Source organism: Vigna unguiculata, chromosome 11, assembly GCF_037176805.1.
Source record: "Vigna unguiculata cultivar grain cowpea cultivar isolate G323 ecotype 2 chromosome 11, ASM3717680v1, whole genome shotgun sequence".
In the NCBI taxonomy this organism is placed as follows: Eukaryota; Viridiplantae; Streptophyta; class Magnoliopsida; order Fabales; family Fabaceae; genus Vigna; species Vigna unguiculata.
This window is the reverse complement of record NC_140802.1, coordinates 43,324,377-43,339,773: the sequence shown is the minus strand read 5'-3', so window position 1 is coordinate 43,339,773 and position 15,397 is coordinate 43,324,377. Positions and strand designations below refer to the sequence as shown.

Sequence of the window (15,397 nt, the reverse complement as noted above, 5' to 3'; positions counted from 1 at the left end):
AACCATAGGGGATTATCCAATAAGAGTAGTGGATAGAGTGAGGCCCAGTAATAAACGGCGCTGATGCAACTCACTCTTCCCACAGCCTTACACGTGTCACAGCAAAGGGTGCCTCTAATATTCCTTTGCTTAGCCTCTCTCACCATCAATTAGGGTAAAAACTCATCACAAATTTTGATTAGGAGAATTATCATTCAACACTTAATCTTTATTAGATTGAAAAACAAGTGTATGGGCTCTCACATTTTTTTTAATTTTAATTTATATATTATTATAATTTAAATATTTAAAAATTATAAAATAATATATCATAAATGTGTTGGATAAGAAAGGAGTATTTTATGGTGTGAAAATAGTTGTTTTGATGATTTTCTATGGTTATTTATTGTCGAAATTACCACTCTCTTAAACCAAACCAATCCTCCCTCTAAAAACCTTTGTGTTCCTAAATCAAACAAATCAAACAAAAGCATCCTCTGCAACAGTTTCCATCTCCATCAGGTATATCATCTTTCTCTGTCTCTCTTTCTGTCTATGTTTCTCTTGCATTCACTTTCTTCTTTCACACACACCTTCACTGCTCCCTCTGTTAATCCTGGGTTGCTTCTATCTTTTTACCTACTAAAGATGCAATGGGGTGCTTACCGATTAACATCTTAGCTCCTACTCCTAACATGTTTGTCAATGCCATTGTTCCAAACACAAGATGGTGAATTGTAACTGATTTACTGTGAAGATTCATAGTATTGTTATTCCCCCCATTTAGTTCTTTGTTAAATGCAGAATAACGACAGAGTGTTTCCTTTCAAGAAGCAAGGCGCGAAGTTTCTTGAACAGATTTTAGTTTTAGTTTTAGTTTTAGTTCTTTTTTTTTTGTGTTTGGCTCGAGTGACTATTCTTCTTAGAGGGGTCTGCGTAGTGATTGGGGGACAATGAAGTAGATCTAAGAAAACTCGATATTGTGGTGTGGTGGTGCTGAAAATATACAAAGCCACAGGAAGAACAATAAATTTTATATGAGAAAACCCTGTAATTCCTAGGTGGGGAAAATTTCACTGTTCCACTGATAATTTCCATTCCACACCCTCTAACGTAAGTTGTTTTTCACTGAGATGAGATCTTTTAATATTACATTTGCCATGGTTGAAAAATATCTATGAATTACTGGGGTGATGCCCAATCCAATTCAGTGTATTTGGGTACACCTAGATGTATGCACACTATGCGCACCAAAATCCTACTCCTTGGAACTGCAGCCTAAAGATCTCAAATGACTGACCAAAATTATTCTGGCAAATGGGTGCAAATAGTTTTTCCGCTGTTCCTGATTTTCTTTTTTATTGCATTAATGTTTTGTCTTCTTCGACTCTGTAATGCCAAATTTGGCTGCACCTATAATTATGTGGTTTGTGTGTGTTCAGTTGTGCCAGCCCTTGTATACCTGTCTTCGCAGTTCAACTGTCTAACCAAATTATTCTTCTTCGATCTTTTAAAGCAATCAGGAAGCAGTTTATATTTTTTATACCACGGGATAGGAGAAGTGCTTCTTTTGCACCAGTTAATGGATTAGAATAATGATTGTCTTGGTTAGGAAGACGATGTAAGTTTCAATCTTTGTTTGAATTTTGAAAACTATGGTGGGAGTCTTAAAAAGTTATGTTATTGATTTAACAGAAGGTATAGCTCCTATGACTTGGCCTATACTTGTGCAAGGCAAGGGCAGTTGATCTGGATAAAAAATTACTTCACCTTTAGTTTCATTTTTTTTTCGTTGTAGAATTTGTTGGAACATGTCTCATTTAATTGTGTGCAGCACATGCAGGAGGCGTTGGCTATACAATGCATATAGGTTTGAAGAAGGCAAAGTCACCTGGAAGAAGCTTTGATATACATTTAGGTAAAATGAGAGACAGCACAGTGCTAATTTGTCACCAAAATAACAGTGGAATAGTAGAAGCATCTGCACCTTCAGTTGAGAAAGATTTTGCCTCTACAGTAAAGGCAGCTACTGAAGCTCCTCCGTCGTCATTTGAGTTCTATGTCTGGTCAGATGTGGGAGTTAGTCTTCATGTTGATTTAAATTTGTCCCCAACAGATTGGACTAATAGGTTTAGAAACGAGGTTTGCATAAGTGAGAATCTGCATGAAAACAAATCCCGAAGCCTTTGGCAGGATCTCAGTGACTTAGCCGAGAATTCTACACAAGGAAAATCTTCCTTTCTGTGGAGTACAAATTCTGGCCAAATTGATGAGCATGATAGTCAGGCCAGGTCTCCCTCAAGCTTGAAACTGACAAAAGATGGTGCTACAGATTTAGATCAACAGAATACAGATGGCAGTCCTTTGATATGTAATTCATTGACTCCATGCAGCATGACTGTAAAAGTGAAAGATAATTTACAGGAAAAGCATTCAACTCTCTCAGCTGAAGTTAGAAATGGTGCACTGAACACTTTTATTTGTGGTGCCGAATCTTTTGCTAGAGACAAGTCTAGGAAAATCACCGATTCAAATGCTACCAATATGCCATTCATCAAGTCAATTTGTGATTCTGTTGTCAAATCACCATCATATCCTGGCATACTAGAACTTCAAAATTCAAAACCTGATAATGAATGTTTTGAGGATTGTGCTCTGCTAAATGATTCTTGCTTTGCGAATCCTAGTTCGGTGTGTGCGGGAGCTTCAGTGAGTAGTTCTGTGGGAGTACAAAACTCAGAAGTTATAAATTGTCGTAAAAATGGATCAGTTTCACTCTATGACAATGATGATTCACTGGATTTAAGTGATCCAAAGAGCACTTTTCCTGACATGGAACAGGGTAGACTAGTCAAAAGTGAGATTATTTTTGAAACTGACAGCAACAATTTCACATCATTAACTGATGAATGGGTATAGTTCTTTCTTTAGCCTTCTAGATATATGTACACATTTTTAATACTTTTTTGTCTAGTCTATTAGATTTGATGTGGCTGAAATATTCTAGTTCCAATTTAATTATAGGTTTTGGTATAATACTGTGGTAGACAGAGGTAATTTGGAGAGCCTTTCAATCATAAAATCAAGGTCATTGAACTGTAAACTGAAATCTTTATATGTCTGTCAGGTGTGCTGCTAATGTACCCTCTCTAGAACGGGTATAGAAGAATTATTTTAGAAGAATTTGAATCTTCCACCACTGAAAAAGAAATATGAATGGTTCTTACCATCACAGCTATATTGATATTATTACTAAATGCTGTTTTCTATGTAGTTTTTTTATCAGAGGCTTTATATTGTTAGATTATATGTTATATAAGGGTTGTTATCAGCTGAAATAGGATATTTTTCGTTGTAATTTAATGAGTATTTGTGTGCTGTTGATTAACTTATTATTTGTTGGTTGTTAATTTTGGTACAGAAACACTTCATACTTTTGTATCTTGGAATCATCCATCGTAGCCACTAACACATTTGTGAATTTTTATCATTTATTTCTGTGATGTGTTGGAGATGTTAGGTTATGCTTTACGTAAGAAAAGAACGTTGATCCGTTGATCATTTAAGTATCGGCAACCTAAAGATTTTGTGATTTGCAAGCTTATGGAATGTTGGTCTCTTGTTTGTCTTGTTTTTTTTCTTTAGTTAATCATTTACATTAAGTGTGTTAAAACATTATTTTGTTTGCAGGAGGGTGGCAGGATTGTTGATCGAAGGGAGAGTTCAGAGTAATTACTGTTGCGACTTATGTTTTTCAGTGTTTTTAAAGTGCTTTTATTCTACTGATTTGAGTATACTTGCACTGTGGTTTCAGATGCTCCCAATTTGGTGATCCTCCCAAGAGATCTAACCTAGATTGTGATAATCGAGATTCTACAACGGAGCACAGCAAAAAGAGAAAAAGCAGAGACTCTGAGATTCAAGTTTCAAATGGTACGACAAGAGTTTTACGAAGCATGAAGAATAGTGGTATGAAGCTGCCCAGAAGATCCATGAGGCTAATCTCCAAGGTGCTTTGAGATTTCATTATGCATTAAAGTAAAAGTAATGAATATAAACCTGAGAAGTAAATAAAGTTATTCAATTTGATTGCAGTGTTCAGTGTCTTACAAATTGGTAGTTGCAACATTCACCTGATATTCAAATAGATGTACATTTTTAAAGGGTCATTCAATTATGCATTATTTTTTTCCAGATGAACGCCTCATTATTATTGCTACCCAAAGTATTATATTCTCCCAGATTAAGTTAAAAGATTAGTGTTTTTAAATTCAAATTCCTTTATGGCATATTAGCTTAAATTCTAATTTTTCATTTATACTAAAACCTGCAATGCAAGAGCTATTTTGTTCACCTTTTTGTTGTATACTTGAAAAAAAGGTAAGCCTGATAGTTGGCTTGCCTGTTGCAAACCTTAGATGTTAATTTTTTTGTCAAAGTTTAACTTTCCGAGTTTCTTATAGACCTGTTTGATTCTTCTGTGTATTGATATTGTTTGTTTTTCCTGTTCAGTGAGCTGCTTGGTGCGTTATTTGGGGTAATTAATTAGTTCCAGATTTTTCAACAAAGTTATAATCCACTGTTCAAAAGTTGAAGAATGATATTTAGTAGGTACGAACTAGCTCCCATCCAAATTTTGAACATATGAGATAGGTCATGAAATTGATCTTACATGTTATATGACAGATAAGAGAAATCAAACAACTCAATCCTCATGACTTACATAATTTTCCTTGTAAATCATTTTTTTCTGTGGAATCACTTTGGTGATTGTCTGATATGTGATCAAACTTTTGAAATCATAAATCAAAACCAATATACATAAAATTCCAATCCATGTAGATATATTATTTTTGTTACCGCTCTTACATTTGTTTTGTAAATTGGAGACAGTTTCTTTGTTTTCTGTTTTCATTCTAGATATGTTTTCAAATAACAAGAGTAGTGCCTCTTTTTTAAGATTTTCTGTACAAAATGGTGAAAATTAGGCACATGAAACAAATTGGTAGCAAAACTTTTTTCAGCTGTAAACTAAAATCTGGTTATTTGGTGAGAGGCCATTTGGCCCTTCAGTCTAGTTACATCAATTCAAATTGAGATGGTGCTGTTAATCATGTTAATTGTTTGCAGGTTGCTCATTCTTTTGGAAGAGGTTATACTCACAGTAATAAAAAGCTAGGTGACATTTTTGAAAGATTTCAGTTATCAAACAACTAACGAATGTGCCATAGTTCTGTCTATTTATGGCATTTATAAATGATAAAAATCATTGCTTGTTTTAATATTTATATTTATCCTTTAAGACAACATTTCTGATTGTATAGTTTAGCATGTAAATGTATCCTTCATCCCTTCTTGTGTTTGTAGAAACCTGAGCACATTTTTCTTCTTTTTTTTATGCGATATTCATGCTATGATTAATGTTTATAAGAAATTAGTTTTTTTCTTCTGAAATGGCACGCCCCAATACACTTATAAGTTCAATCTTGTTTGGTTGCCAAAATTTCTAGACAGTTGTATCTTTAAAGAAACAGATTTCTAGTTCATAAAAGTGACATTAAATTTTTTTTTTCACAATATCTTTAGTTTTATTATTTTAAGCAATATAATCAATTTCCCCCTCACACACTATAATACTTTTTCCTTCTAAATATTATGAAAAAGTGATTTTCTACAATTAGCTTTTCAATCAAAGGGAGGAAAGCATTAATTTATAAACTAATGAAGAAATAGGGTTTATTTGGGTCTTAAAAGTGGAGACACAATTGGAGGCATATTGTGAAGGTTAGGTGATAAATACACTTCCAAAGAAGTGTGAGATGTAAACCATGAAATTAGTTTAATTGCTTGTCCCTTTCCTTTTCTTTTTATGGCTACGTTTCATCTATTTAATGCAAATCTCACAAACGTTATTAATTAGCTTATTATCTATCATTCAACTCTCAACTTTTTAAACTTTGAACTTCAATTTTTTCAAATGCATCATAATGATGTTGCCAGCAAAATTATGTTGTCCCAAATAATGATTCATAAAAGTGATAGTGTGAAAAAGAAAAAGAAATGGCAAAGGGTACAAGTATTTGTGTCCCTTGGTATTAAGAATATACAAATTTAAAACTAGTGAAATTCATAAAATGCGTAAAAAAGTTCAGAATGGAAATAGTGAATATTTCATGCATTCACGAGTATTTGTAAATTTTTATGAAATGTGATTAGAAATATTTAAGAAAAATAATTTTACCGACAATAAGGAATAGAATGTTTAAAAGAATATGTCTAAAAATGATGTCTACAAATTTTAGTTTTGAAAATTTTGAAATTAACCCAACTAGCATTATATTTGACATGGAAGAAATTTAAGTGTTGATTAAATTGATTTAAAAAATTAAAAATATCATTCAAGTAATTAATTAATTTAAGACCCATAAATTGATTTCTTTCTACAGTGTTGATTAATGAACATATAAATAAATAATCAATACTTTCTAGTTTTGTTAGCTTTCGTCACATCGCATTACCAAACACATCAATCAAATGTGATATTTTTCTCTATTTTTTATTAGAAAACTTGAATGAACTGAATTTAAGAGATTCATGCGTGCACAATCAACCATTATCAAGTTCTCACACAAAAAACAGAACTCCAACTTCTATCTTCGTAAAATGAGTTTGTCAAATTACTAAGTGGACTAAAACTTTTACAACTCAGCATGAATTAATAACATAAATGGCATGAATTTATAACTTATTTTCTGGAACTTGTGATTAATTGGTGGAAAAGACACATGATTTGAACAGAAAGATGATGAAGCAGACACAGAGAAAGTGAAGGAAAAAAGAAGCAACCTGCAGAGAGAAGAACTTGTTGAGGAGGAAAGTGAGAGAAAGAATGGAATTAGGTGAATGAATGGTTTAAGGTGTGATGTGATGTTTTGTATTGTTGGAAGTTGGAAGCCATTAGCGACACCTGATGAGCAAAGTAAGATTTGGAAGTGGTGGCCAAAAATGGAGTAGTCCAAGCATGAAAACATTGAATTGCATTAACTTCCTCATTTATTAGCTTCACCAACACTTTGCCCATACGTATACAAGAAGCAGTTTTGTGTCATTTAATGCACCGTTTCTCCCCCACCCTCTTGTCTGCAACAACAACAATACCCTGCAACCACCCTCAGCAAAATCTCTATCTACATCTCCTTCACTTTCACTCCCTCTTCCCATCTCCAACACCTCATGCTCCAAAATGCATTGCAAGAACACTTTTCACAATGTGATTCAAACGCCTTGTTGATGCAGTGAGTTAAGAGTCTCTTTGCTGATGAAAAAACAGTTGGATTTGTAGCAGCCTTTTATGCAATCTTTTTAATCTTTCTCACCAAGCCAACAACAACAAGCATGGGATATGGCAGAATAGTTTCGTTCCTATCTATTTGCCTTGGCTTAAATGAAGAAGATTCTCAATTTGCTTGCTTTTTTTCACCTTTACTACTCTTTTTCTTGCATTGCTAGTTATTCATAGAGTCTCTACGAAATCGTGAGGTAATGTTGTTATCATAGTGTTTTAGTTCTTAACAAGATGAGGTTTTGCAAGTTTTGTTTTTGTGGTTAAAGATGACGAAAACAAGAACTAGATTGAGAAGTTTATATACTGTAGTTAAGGACTTATCCGAATAGTTTCCTCTCTGAATGGAAGCAAAGCTATATACTTTGATCAAACAATTTTGTTATTAAACATTCTACATTCTACATTTTTATCTGGGTAATGTTTTGGTTTCTTTGTGTTATGGGGATCTCGCTAAAACATCATTTGTTGAACGCGAATCCATGTTCGTTTAGGCTTCTGTTTCAGCTGGTGGTTTTATCGTACTTGTGGTTACAAGTTACAAGCCTTGGTTCCATGTCATCCATTGCAATCTCGTACGGCGAAAAGGGTTCCGTGTTTTGTGGTTTGAAATCTGATGGCTCTCACACAGTGACATGTTATGGAGCCAACTCAGCCATAATCTATGGAACACCAACCCAGTTTTCGTTTCTTGGTCTAACAGCTGGAGATGGGTTTGTCTGTGGGCTTCTAATGGGTTCCAATCAACCGTATTGCTGGGGTAGCAGTGGTTACATTGAAATGGGAGTGCCTCAACCTATCATCGGAGGAGCACAGTACCTAGAAATCAGTGCCGGTGATTACCATGTTTGTGGCTTGAGGAAACCTTTGACTGGGAAACACAGGTACATTTCCTTGGTTGATTGCTGGGGCTACAACATGACCAAAAACTATGTTTTTGGGGGACAGATTGAATCAATCACAGCTGGTTCCGAATTCAATTGTGGTCTTTTTTCTCAGAACAGGACTGTGTTCTGCTGGGGTGATGAGACTAATAGTCTAGTGATTAGTTTGATTCCACAAGAGAAGAGATTCCAGAAAATTTCAGCTGGTGGGTATCATGTGTGTGGAATCTTAGAAGGAGTGAATTCAAGGACATTTTGTTGGGGGAGAAGCTTGAACCTTGGGGAAGAAATTTCAGTGGAACATGCAGGTCAAGGAAACGTTGATTTGGCTCCAAATGATCCCATGATTTCTGTAGTGGGAGGGAAGTTCCATGCATGTGGGATTAAGAGCTATGATCGTGGAGTGATTTGTTGGGGCTTTATCATCAAACGAAGCACTCCATCTCCAAGAGGGATTAAGGTTTTTGAAGTTGCAGCCGGTGATTACTTTACTTGTGCAGTTCTTGCTGACAAATCTCTTATGCCTTCATGTTGGGGTGTTGATTTTCCCACTTCACTTCCTTTAGCCGTTTCACCAGGAATGTGTCAACCTGCTCCATGCCCTCCTGGTTCCTACGCCATTGATCAGCATAAAGGTCTCTGCAAATCACCAGATTCTAGTGTTTGCATGAGGTGCAGTGCTGCTTGTCCTCCTGAAATGTTTCAGAAGAGTGCATGCAATTTGGCTTCTGATAGAGTATGCGAATATAACTGTGCCTCTTGTTCTTCATCCGAATGCTTCATGAACTGCTCCTCTTCATATTCCAATGCTTCCACTGAGAAAAAAACTGAAAAGTTCTGGGCTTTACAGTTACCAGTTGTCATTGCCGAGATTGCTTTTGCGGTTTTCATAGTTAGTGTTGTGTCAATAACTGCAATTTTATACGTCCGCTACAGGCTAAGAGATTGTGAGTGTTCAAAAGGGTCAAAGGGGAAGAAACTCAACGGGAGTTCTTCCCTGCAAAACGAGAATAAGGTGAGGCCAGACATTGAGGAGTTGAAGATCAGAAGGGCTCAAATGTTCAGCTACGAGGAACTAGAAAGTGCAACTTGCGGATTCAAGGAAGAGTCCATAGTGGGGAAGGGGAGTTTCTCGTGTGTGTTCAAGGGAGTGTTGAAAGATAACACAGTTGTTGCTGTCAAAAGAGCAATAGTGTCTCCCAACATGCAGAAGAATTCCAAGGAGTTTCACACCGAACTGGACTTGCTCTCAAGGTTGAACCACGCTCATTTGCTCAACCTTCTAGGCTACTGTGAAGAAGGTGGAGAGAGACTTCTTGTGTATGAGTTCATGGCTCATGGCTCCTTGCACCAACACTTGCATGGCACAAACCAAGTGCTGAGAGAACAGTTAAATTGGATAAGGAGAGTGACCATTGCAGTGCAAGCAGCACGTGGAATTGAATATTTGCATGGCTATGCATGCCCACCAGTGATTCACAGAGACATAAAGTCCTCAAACATTCTCATTGATGAAGAACACAACGCAAGAGTGGCTGATTTTGGTTTATCACTGTTAGGTCCTGCAGATAGTGGTTCACCACTGGCTGAACTCCCAGCTGGGACTCTTGGCTATCTTGATCCTGAATACTACAGGCTTCATTACCTCACAACAAAATCTGATGTGTACAGTTTTGGAGTTCTTCTTTTGGAGATTCTGAGTGGTAGAAAAGCCATAGACATGCAGTATGAAGAAGGGAACATAGTGGAATGGGCAGTGCCTCTTATAAAATCAGGAGATGTAACTGCAGTTTTGGACCCAGTTTTGAAACCCCCTCCTGAGGTAGAAGCATTGAAGAGAATAGCCAATGTGGCAAGTAAGTGTGTGAGGATGAGAGGGAAAGAGAGACCTTCAATGGACAAAGTAACAACAGCTTTGGAGAGAGGTCTTGCACAGTTGATGGGTAGTCCATGCATTGAGCAACCTATTTTGCCTACTGAGGTTGTTTTGGGAAGCAACAGATTGCACAAGAAATCATCTCAGAGATCCTCAAACAGGTCAGTTTCTGAGACTGATGTGGTGGAACATGAGGATCAGAGATTTGAGTTCAGGGCACCCTCATGGATTACTTTCCCCAGTGTGACATCTTCTCAGAGGAGAAAGTCATCAGTGTCTGAGGTGGATGTTGATGGGAAGAACAATGCAGAAGGTAAGAACTTGAGCAGTGTTGGAGGGGGTGGTGATGTTTTGAGAAGCCTTGATGAAGAGATTGGTCCTGCTTCTCCAGGAGAGAGGCTGTTCTTGCAACACAATTTCTAACCATGTGTGTGACAAGAAGTTTAGAGTTTCTCATGTGATTGTGGTGAAAATTTGTGAGATTTTCCTCCACAGAAGATGGTGCTGCTGCTACCACAACTGATGTAGTGCTGTTTCATGTAACTTTTTTTGTTGAGTCTGATCATTGTTGCAGTCTAACTGTTATTGTTTAAAGCATTAAGGTGGTTCTAGTTCTGACAAAAATGAGTCTTCTTTTGCCTTGGATTCTAACTTTTATTGGTTGTAAAGTTTATAATTGAAGTTGAATAATCAGAGGAGGAAATAAGAGAGTAGAAGTTTGTGTTTATGGAAGCAAATGAAAGTTAAAGAAAGGAAAAAAGTGTATAAAGTTGCCCTCACGCAGGATCGAACTACGGACCTTCAGTTTACAAGACTGACGCTCTACCACTGAGCTATAAGGGCTTGTTGATGATTGAATACAAATTTCGAATTAATATTAATGCAAAAGTTGACACACAAAATAAAATCGATTACACAAAAAGGCTATGAGAAAAGTAAAAACAACAATATATTATTTACCTTTATCCTACATAAAATAATTTAGTCTCTCTCAACATAAATCTAATACCATTATCTTATATAAAAATATCTTTAAATATGTTTTGGATATATTTTGAAGTCGTCTATCTTACTCTCCATCTAATATTTCTGTTTGTCAACTGATCAAGGTACTTGTCAAACATGTTCCGATGCTAAATTCAGTGCATGATCGATTAGTCAATGCAATAAATGTTGTAATTAATGTAATTTGACCTATATTTATAGTTTTTCGCATGAATTCATGATTATGATCGGCCTAAACACTTTTAATCCTGATCACTGACTTGTTTATGTTAATTAAATAATTAAGTGATTTTCACATACTTTGTTCGGTTAATGATGACCGAGCGGCCCCACCACATAATTTGTATAAAGGATTCGGATGAAATTTTGTGGACAATCCAACTAATAGCAATCGGAGAAACCGATCGACGCAGCCATATGATCTAAATTGTAGGTTTATATCGAGTTAATGACAACTGAGAAATCGAGTAAAGTATTGTCGAACACTAGATAATATCTTTGTAAATCTTCTTCGAAGTAGTGTGTACTTAACCGATCGGTCATTGTTGACTTGATCAACCGACCCATTAAATACAAGATAAACGCAGAAGTGATAGTTATTTTTCATGTGGATAGGTTTAAGGTGTATTCAATGACAATATTAATGATTAATTTTGGATGTTTTTATAAGTTAAAATGGATAGGTAAGGACTAAGATTAATTCATAGAAGCTGCATGAGCAGAAAAGGTGCAGAAAAAATCGAAATTAAAAAAAGGAAAGAAGAAAAAAACTCATGAAGTTTAGAATTAGAGTATCTTTATGTATACACAGTTAAACACTAAGGCAGAGAGAGAGTTGTTTTTTGAGGAAAATTTAAAAGGGAATTTTTTAGAAAATAAAGAAGAGAGAGAGAGAGATTATTGAGATAATACTTGCACTTATTAAAGAAATTAACAAGGTTTTATATTATGTTGGTCATGTCATGTTATTAGTTGTTGTATTGAATATTATTTAGTTATTGTTCTTAGTTCTATTTATGCATACTAATGCTTGTACAATTTAGTTTTATTGTGATTCTGGCATTGGGCTTGATTATTTATTTTGTTGTTCCTGTTTTTAGATGTTTTGGGCAATGATAAATCGACTAATTAAAGATATAGTTTTTGAATTTTATTTCTAAATTTTTGGGAAAGTAATTATCTAATCAGTATGTTAATACATTCGATTTTAGCCCTACAATAGTTATTTTTTAAAACTAAAATTACTGAAAATAATTTAATTCACATAAAAAAAAAGAAGAGTTTTCTTAACATCACTGGAGAAAACTCTAACTAACGTCAAACAGCAGTATAAAAAAAATACTGTAACAACTTAATTTCAAAACAAAACTCACTAACATTAATAATGAATCTCGAATTGACGTTAACAAAGAGTACTACTCACTCAACAATGTGTTAGTATTGGTGAAACCACTGACATTTTCAAAATGAAAATCAAATTGAGAAGAAAATATATATCAGGAGTAAATTGTAAATTTGAAAATATTAAAAAAATTAAAATTCTTACTTTTTAGATAAAATCTAAAATTATATAGTTGTAAATAATACAATTAATTTAATAAAATTAAAAAAATTAAAATTCTTCCTTTTTAGATAAAATCTAAAATTATATAGTTTTAAATAATACAATTACTTTAATAAAATTTGAAACTTTCATTTTTTTTAATTCTTTATTCAAAAAACTTTCATTTTTTTTAAATTCTTTATTCAAACAACATATTTTATCTTAAAATATTTCGTCTTATAAAAAAATAATATAGAAGAAAACAAAAATATAAAAAAATAATATAGAAGAAAGCAAAAAATAAATAGTGTAGAAGAAAACAAAAAATAATAATAATATAGAAGAAAGCAAAAAATAAATATAAAAATAAATAGTGCAGAAGAAAACAAAAAATAATTGCCCTCACGCAGGATCGAACTACTGACCTTCAGTTTACAAGACTGACGCTCTACCACTGAGCTATAAGGGCTTGATGATTATTGATCCCAAATTTAAAATTAATACTAAAACAAACGTTGACACACAAAATAAAATCAGTTTCACAAAAAGGCTATGAGAAAAATAAAAACAACAATATATGTGATTTTTTTCTGTTAAAATTATAAGATTTTTTTCTTCTTTTACCTATGTATGAGTGGTAATAAAGTCTAACCTATTTAATGTTATTAAATATGCAACTTAATTAACTTATAACCTTTTTATTAAGTATTTTTAGCTATATTTTTATTAATGTTCGTGCTTATTAAATATTTAAAATTTTATATTTTTAAAAATTTTTATGATTTAAAATTTTTATTAATGTGAAGTTTTATGATTAATATAAAATAATATTATAGTTAATGTAAAATGTCGAATGATTTTTATTGTTTTCATCGAAAATATTTTGGTGGATTTTTCTTAGGATTTCATTAAGCAAAAATTATATATTTGACTTTAGCCTAACCTATACACAAGAGATTAACACTGCTTTTAATAAAAAATTTGAAGACATTAAGTTTATGAGTTTTTTTTCTTGTATGATATTTAACATTAGACTCACAATTGAATTGTTTTATACAATCTCCTCCTCAAAGGATTAACATTGATGGTTTTTTTTTCTATGGGAAAGAAATTATGTACATGTGACTTAATCTTCACCTACATAAAGGATTCAAAATCACAGTTAATCCAAAACCTCAAAAGTATTGAATTTATGATTTTTTTTATATGATCTTTAATTTATAGTTACGCTTTTACGATGATATCTTTCAACACATGCTAATAACGAGGTCATCATACTTTTATGATGACACCTACATATCATTGTTGCCACCACCATTGATGTAGGTGACTATCATCTTATTTTTCGATAACTTTTATGTCATTACTTACATCTATCAAAAAATTGTTGTCATTGTCAATGTAAATGATAACAACAATGATAATAACAATCATTTAAATAAAAATTACTTATCGTTTTTATATTAATCACAATATTATTTTATATTAACGATAAAACCTAACATGTTAACATACAAATAAGATAATTTGACAAGTTAATGATCAATGTCAAATAATTAACAAAAAAATTAAATGACAAATACTTAATTAAAAAATATAAAAATTTTGAATACTCAATGTAAAAATAAGTTTAATAGAGATTCAATTAAAAATATTCAAATTTATAAGAGATTTTAAACTTAAGTAAGTAAAAAACAAACTTAAAAATTATTATTGTAATATTTAATTTTTTTATGAGCTTTGTTCAAGTAAGAAAAATGTTGTGAACAAATTTATCATGCTAAATTTTTATGTGATAAAAAAATAATGAAAATAAATATATTATAAATTGAATTTTAAAATGTATCTATTGGAACCTTATGATAGCTCGATTTACATCAAGTGTCAAATTTTATACTGACACCAAATTATGTCCCTTGACGATTTGCAATATTCTTACCCAAGTATTGCTAATTAACTAGTGTATTCTTTTGGTTAACTAAAAAAATGTAAATTAGGTTGGTATAACTTGAATAAAAAATATTTTAAAATTTTCCATACTTAAATTACTGAAGAAAAAAAAAGGTTTAGAATAAAATTATGTATTGGTTTATAAACAATATTTTAATAATTATAACAATTAATGAAGAAAATTCTTTCAATTGGTTTATACATATAGCTTTTAAAACTATTCCAACTATAGTTACTTCCTCTACATAGTAATCGATGAATTTTCACCACAATTTTATTTGAATTCTATTTTCCAATATTTCATATACCAAATAAATAGTAAAGATATATTAAAATATTTTAAAAACAATTAAATTTTTTCTTGTATATATTTTTAACTATAATATATAACAGTAACCCGATTATTTTTAAATTTTAAAAAAATTAATATCAATATGTTTTCAAGTATACAATGTCTTAAATTAATGAAAAGAACTCGAACACACAAGTTTAAAACCCATTTTAGTGATTTTGTTTTGGAAATTGTAAAATATTAACTAATAAAAGCTATTTTGGTGATTGTGTGCTGCATAATGGAAAGGACATTCCAGTGAACTTCAAAATTGTATTTTTAGAAGACAAATATTAGAGAATATATTTATATTATTTCCAAAATGTTAAATGTTATTCCATACTAAAAAACTTATTATAAAATATTCTAAAATGATGAATCCTAAAATTAATTCCATATGCTATTCGATGTCCTTGTTCCAAAACTTTAATTGCATTTTTTTTAAAAACTGAACTTTTAAAATGCCATTTTCGTTGTGGCAGTGCAA

General features: G+C 32.6%; 2 protein-coding genes and 1 non-coding gene across 6 annotated transcripts; 2 read left to right on the top strand and 1 right to left on the bottom strand.

Annotated features, from left to right (window-relative positions):
• The first annotated feature begins 347 nt into the window (after window positions 1-347).
• LOC114170498 (uncharacterized) lies at window positions 348-5,433 on the top strand. Of its 4 annotated transcripts, none has more exons than XM_085668520.1 (6): window positions 349-501; window positions 1,814-2,892; window positions 3,670-3,707; window positions 3,794-3,989; window positions 4,492-4,590; window positions 5,110-5,433. In XM_085668520.1, exons 2-5 carry the CDS (start codon window positions 1,840-1,842, stop codon window positions 4,492-4,494), a joined length of 1,290 nt encoding a protein of 429 aa, XP_085524646.1. In that variant the 5' UTR covers window positions 349-501; window positions 1,814-1,839; the 3' UTR covers window positions 4,495-4,590; window positions 5,110-5,433. The 4 variants fall into 4 exon arrangements, with proteins under 4 accessions (XP_085524649.1, XP_085524646.1, XP_085524648.1 ...); XM_085668522.1 differs by having other exon boundaries at window positions 377-501; window positions 1,823-2,892; XM_085668521.1 differs by lacking the exon at window positions 349-501 and having other exon boundaries at window positions 517-2,892.
• Window positions 5,434-6,894: 1,461 nt separating this feature from the next.
• CR4 (crinkly4) lies at window positions 6,895-10,808 on the top strand. Its single transcript, XM_028055988.2, has one exon. It carries the CDS (start codon window positions 7,742-7,744, stop codon window positions 10,502-10,504), a length of 2,763 nt encoding a protein of 920 aa, XP_027911789.2. The 5' UTR covers window positions 6,895-7,741; the 3' UTR covers window positions 10,505-10,808.
• Window positions 10,809-10,852: 44 nt separating this feature from the next.
• TRNAT-UGU (transfer RNA threonine (anticodon UGU)) lies at window positions 10,853-10,924 on the bottom strand. The gene has a single exon. It is a non-coding gene; the product is annotated as a tRNA-Thr (tRNA).
• Between the last annotated feature and the right edge of the window lie 4,473 nt (window positions 10,925-15,397).

Excerpts from the sequence above, each read along its gene's own strand:
- CR4 (XM_028055988.2), top strand. The coding sequence starts at position 7,742 with ATGTTTTGGTTTCTTTGTGTTATGGGGATCTCGCTAAAACATCATTTG.
- LOC114170498 (XM_085668520.1), top strand. The coding sequence starts at position 1,840 with ATGCATATAGGTTTGAAGAAGGCAAAGTCACCTGGAAGAAGCTTTGAT. Across the intron at positions 2,893-3,669 it reads CATCATTAACTGATGAATGG|GAGGGTGGCAGGATTGTTGA; the intron begins GTATAGTTCTTT and ends TTTTGTTTGCAG. Across the intron at positions 3,708-3,793 it reads GATCGAAGGGAGAGTTCAGA|ATGCTCCCAATTTGGTGATC; the intron begins GTAATTACTGTT and ends CTGTGGTTTCAG.